General features: G+C 58.6%; 1 protein-coding gene across 1 annotated transcript; it reads right to left on the bottom strand.

Moving 5' to 3' along the window:
• Positions 1-625: 625 nt before the first annotated feature.
• Positions 626-2,799, bottom strand: LOC147822665 (erythropoietin-like). Its single transcript, XM_087196396.1, has 3 exons — positions 2,236-2,799; positions 1,792-1,971; positions 626-1,417 (listed from the first exon to the last, which is right to left on the bottom strand). The coding sequence occupies exons 1-3, from the start codon at positions 2,320-2,322 to the stop codon at positions 1,262-1,264; spliced, it is 423 nt and encodes a 140-aa protein (XP_087052522.1). The 5' UTR covers positions 2,323-2,799; the 3' UTR covers positions 626-1,261.
• Between the last annotated feature and the right edge of the window lie 2,446 nt (positions 2,800-5,245).

The following is a 5,245-nucleotide window of genomic DNA, read 5'->3' as shown; positions in this document are numbered from 1 at the left end:
GAGCAGATGAGGGAAGGAGTGAATGGGGGAATTGGGGATCCTTGTTTTCTTGGCCCAGATAAGTTACTTTGCTTCTTCCTCTGCTCAGTGGGAACTGACGGGAGTGGCAGCAGGAACGTGTCACAGGGTTGTGTGAGGAGATATAAGGGACCACCGGGATGGCACCTGTCACAGAGCAATGTCCCAACAAGACAACTGCCTGTGAAGGTGGCTCCCGCTGTGCCTGTCTACCTGACCTTCTGCAAGGTGCACGTGGGCCTGAACGCTGACAGTCCCTAGGCCACTAGATTTAAGGGAGGATTTTGTGCCCAGCTAGGAGGCTGATGCAGGAATGTGGCATGACCCAAAGGGGCCAAGAGGAGGGGCAGGGAATAAGGGTCTGGTAGCCCCTTTCCAAAGGGGGCCCCCTCCCAGCTCCGGTTTCCTCGATGGCAGCCTTGATTGTTGCGGCGGGCTGGCAGCTGCCCACTGAGGGACAGCCTTGACTGGGGCCTCCTTATTGACCAGCGTGGGCAGAGCCTGTGGCCTCGGGCCCAGTGGGGTCAGGAGGTCACCCAGGCCATGCGAGGCAGCACGTAGGGCCCAGCCCCCTCCATCTCCGGCTTCCCAGATCTGACGCCCCGCTGCCAGGATGGGGAGAGACTGGGGAGTAGGGGCTTCTGGGAAACAGACAAGCCAAGAGCCATGTTGGTGGATTCAGCTCTTACCAGTGAGGTTTAAAAAACACAAACAACTTGGACACACACTCCCACGAGAGCCAGGAGCCAGCCCCATCCCATCTTTCTAGCTCCCACCACCCCCATTGTCCAGTGGGCTCTGTGGCCGTGGGAGTCCCCGCGAGACCTGGAGAATTCATGTTTGCCACCTAAATTCTCCACTCCATCCTGTCCCTGCGTGGTGCCTGCAGAAAGAAGCATCGCCTCCAGAGCTTGTGGCCGTGTCACAGTTCTGCAGGGCACCGAGTGAGGTGGGGCAGCTCCCCAGCGCAGCTCTGCCGAGTTTCAGGCCAGTCTCTGCATTCCTCCTGCTCTGGGCCTCAGGCTGGGCCTGTGACACCCTTAGAGCTCAGAGCTGAGCTCTGGACAGTTTCTCTGGCCCGAGATGTCATCGCCGGCTGGCACTGGAGTGTCCGTGTGACAGGCTGGCGCTAGGGAGACAGCCCCTGGGGGGTTGCGAGTGGCGGAGGGGAGGCGTGGCACAGGCAGCAGCAGTGGTGGTGGTGGTAGCAGTGGTGGTGGACGAGCCTGGGGGAGGCACCTGGTCACCTGTCCCCTCTCCTGCAGGCCTCCCCTGTGTACAGCTTCAGTTTCCCCCGGAGGAAATTGGAGTAGACCCGGAAGAGTTTGCACAGAGAATCCACAGTGAATGTTTGGAGTGGAGCAGGGGAGGCTGCATCTGGAGGCAAGATGGGTTCTTTCTGCCAGGGGAGAACAAGAGGTTACCATGGTGCTGGGGACCCGGATGGAAATGGGATCAGGGACAGAATAGGAGGGGGTCATGGAGAGCACCAGTATTCCTTGGCAGGATTCTCTTCCCCATTTTTTTTTCCTTTTCTTTTTGCAGTACTGGGGATTGAACTCTGGGCCTTTACACTGAACTACATGTCCACCCTTTTTGTTTTTTGTTTTGAGACAAGGTCTTGCTAAATTGCTAAGTTGCCCAAGCTGGGCTTCAACTTGCAATCCTCCTGCCTCAGCCTCCCAGATTACAGGCATGGTGCCACCACACCCAGCCCTTTTCCTCTGTCTTACAGAAAGGACAAGTGGAAATACCCATGTCCCTCCTGCTCACCTGAGCCCCCAACATGCGGAGCAGGGAGGTGAGGCTTCGCAGGCCGCTGACCGCTTTGTCCACATGCAGCCGCAGGGTCTCTGACGGCTGGGAGGAGTTGGCCAGCAGGGCCTGGCCCCGAAGGATGGCTTCTGAGAGCAGTGCCAGACCTTGCCACACCTCTGCGGCTCGCTGCCCCACCTAGAGGAGCAGAGACTTGGAGTCAGCTGTCCCATGTCACCTCCTCCCTCTCCCCGACCAGTGCAGCAAGCTGAGCAAAGAGGTTTGCAATAACGTTCTTTGAATGAATGAATGAATGAATGAGCAGCATCTTTGCTACTCGGTTTCTTTTTTCATTCCCTTCTACCCTGGCAAAGACACACACACACACACACACACACACACACACACACACACACACACACACACACCCCAAGAGGAAGAGGAAGGAAAAGCTTTGCTTACCTCCATCCTCTTCCAGGCACAGAAGTTCACTTTGGTGTCTGGGAAGGTGATGTTCTCACCTAGGTTGCAGCTTTCCATGCAACTCATCTGAAAAGCACAGTCGGGGAGTCACACCCCCAGGGGCTGTGGCTCTTGGCCCTTGGCCCAGAGTGCTCTGGCTTTGCCCCCTGCCTAGCTTCCAAGCTTGCTTTTGGGGGCACCAGATTTATCTTGGGAGTGTTGGGTCTGGCTTCCACCTCCACCTTGAACCAAGTACCAGGTTCCCGGACCTGGGAGGAGACCCTGGGAGCCCCAAGAGTCAGAAGAGTCAGTCCCGTGGAGTGTGCCCGGGAGGGGACCTCGCCGTGGCGTTCTCGGCGTCCTTGGCCTCCAAGATGTACCTCTCCAGGACTCTGCTGTCACAGATGAGGCGTGGGGGGCGTCCAGGGGGGCTTGGAGGCCCAGAGGAAGCAGCAGCAATGACAGCAGGAGCCAGGTAGGACTTTCTAGAAGAGAGGCAGGCTGAGAGTGAGGCCGGGTTCTGCCCCCAGCCAGTCCCCGCCAGCCCGGCCGTGCGAGCGCACAGCCTTCATTCAATTCCGCCGCGCGCGCACCCCACCCCCCGCGCCCGGCAGCTACGTCTCCGGTCAAACTTCAATCCCAGTGCGCGCCAGAGCAGATCTCGCCTGCTGCTCCAGGACCCAGGTATCCGCTGGTGGGCTTGCTCCCCACCCACAGACCGGCGCCTCTCCTTCCCGGACTCTCAGACCTCGTCCCCGGCTCCGGATCAGGTTTTGGCCATTCCCAGGGACCCCGAGGTCCTGCCGGGCACGTGGAGGCTGCCCCACCCCCCTTCCCCTTTCGCGGGTCCTCGGGCCGCGGGTCCTTGAACCCAGCCCGCCGGGCCGGCAGCCCCGGGGGTAATCCCGCCTCCTCCCGCAGCCCGCGAACACTCACCGAGCGCCCCCATCTCCGCGCCTGGCGGGGCTCTCAGCCACCCGGGGCTTGGCCGGCACCCACGCCGGGAGCCCTCATCCCGGGAAGCTCGCTGGGACAGGGACACCCCACTGGCCTGGAGGAGAGGGTCACGGGCACGTCGCGGCCGCCCAGCCGGGGGTCGGAGGAAAGCGGGTCCCGGAGGACGGCGCGACACAGCGACCGGCCAGGGTTGGCCTGGGGACACTGCGGCTCCGGCGGGGGTCGGGGCTGTTATCAGCCTGTGTGCGTGCGCCGCGGGGGTGGGGGTGAGGCTGTGTGCGTGAGGGGTCGCCGGGGGTGGGGGCCACGCGGGGTCACAGCCAGGGGCAGGACGCCTGGGTCCGGGGTTCGCGGGGCCGGGGCAGGGCTGCCGGAGGCGCTCGTGCAGGCACGGGGCGCTCTGGGCCGGCGGCCGGGGGCCGGGGTCCCGGGACGGCCGGGATACCTGGCCCCGGGCTGGGGGCGCTGGTCTGGGAAAGAATGGGGACCCGGAGCCCTGCCCTGGGGTGGGGGCTAGGAGCGTCCCAGTCTCGGGCAGCCACTCAGGGCTGCGGGGTTCTCGGGTTCTGGTGGAATCGCTGGTCTGGAAGCCTGGAAGCAACTGGGCTGCCTTCCTTCACAGTCTCTGGGCGCCGTCTAGAAACCACTGTGGTGCACGTTGAGGAGTTGGATGGGGTCAAATGGAGCAAGGAAATTGGAGTTCTTCTCCTCCCCAGTCCTCAGGTCCTCACTTCCTAGGACCCTGAAAACCCACTGGTACCGATTCAGGACACTCCTGTGCTGTGACATCAGCTTTTTTTCCCTCTTTCTTTCTTCTTTCTCTCTTTCTTTCTTTCTCTCTTTCTTTCTTTCTTTCCTTTTTTTTTTTTAGACAGGGTCTCACTACACATACCACACTGGCCTTGAACTCACTATGTAGCCCAGGCTGACCTCAAACTCATGGTGATCCTCCCGCCTCAGCCTCCAGAGTGCTAGGATTATAGGTGTGAGCTTTTCTTTTCTTTTTTCTTTCCTTCCATCTCCCTTCTTTCTTTCTCTCCTACCTTCTTTTCTTCCTTCCTTTCTTCTTTCTTTCCTTTCTTTCTCTCTTTTTTTGCTGCTGGGGATTGAACCCAGGGCCTTTGCACTGAACTACATCCTAACCCCTGTTTTATTTTGAGACAGGGTCTCACAGAGTCACTAAATTGCCCAAGCTAGGCTCCACTTGTGATCCTCCTGCCTCAGCCTCTCAGAGTGCTGAGAATACAAGCGTCCACCACCATGTCCAGTTGACGTCCGGTTTTTTGACCTATGATATAGGTAACCTGCTGGTGAAATTCTTACAAGCCTAGAACTTGAGCTGATCCCAGGAGTGCTGGCAGTTGGGATTTGCAGCTTAGCTTTTGTGGCTTCTGGAAGCTTCGAGGCAGAGGGGCAAGCTCCTTGAAGCAGGCTAGCTGGCCTCTCAAACCTTAGAAAGTGGCCTCAACCCAGGGCTGGGGATTTAGCTCAGTGGTTCTGCCGCCTGCCTCATAAGCACAAAGACCCAAGTTCGATCCCTGTACCAAAAAAACCAAAACAAAACAGCCTCAACCCTTGAGCCTCAGTGTTCTCACCTGTCAAATGGGTATGAGGAACATACCATCCTTACCTCACTTAGAGGTCATAAAAATCAGCAGTCCTGGCCCAGGGATTTAGCTCAGTGGTTTCATCGCCTGCTGTGAAAGTGCAAGGACCGGAGTTGGATCCCCGGTACCAAAAAAACCAGCAGTCTTACAAACGCAGAGGTTATAGCTAGTCCTCTGTGCTCTACCCAGTCACATAATATTAGAGCTATCTTACGTGTGCATTCGGTGCTTACTTTGTTTCATGTTTTATTTTTGCTGTGCTGGGAATCGAACCTAAGGCCTGGTGCACGCTAGGCAAGCACTGTGCCACTGAGCTGCACTCCTTTGTGCGAGACACTTTGCAGGACAAAAAGAGATGCTGAGACCTAGCTAGCTCCGGCGGCCTGGAGTTTGTAGCATGGGAGGACTGCGATGACTTGGTTACCCAGGGCAGTGTGAGGGCTGCA

This window comes from Heterocephalus glaber, unplaced genomic scaffold (assembly GCF_053883595.1).
Source record: "Heterocephalus glaber isolate CG9 unplaced genomic scaffold, H.glaber_assembly_v1.0 deba00001610, whole genome shotgun sequence".
NCBI classification, from domain to species: Eukaryota; Metazoa; Chordata; class Mammalia; order Rodentia; family Bathyergidae; genus Heterocephalus; species Heterocephalus glaber.
This window is presented reverse-complemented; position numbering and strand designations above follow the sequence as displayed.

Coding starts and splice junctions, on each gene's coding strand:
- LOC147822665 (XM_087196396.1), bottom strand. CDS start 2,322: ATGAGTTGCATGGAAAGCTGCAACCTAGGTGAGAACATCACCTTCCCA. Junction 1,972..2,235: donor GTGCCTGGAAGAGGATGGAG/GTAAGCAAAGCT, acceptor CTGCTCCTCTAG/GTGGGGCAGCGAGCCGCAGA. Junction 1,418..1,791: donor TCCGCATGTTGGGGGCTCAG/GTGAGCAGGAGG, acceptor CTCCCCTGGCAG/AAAGAACCCATCTTGCCTCC.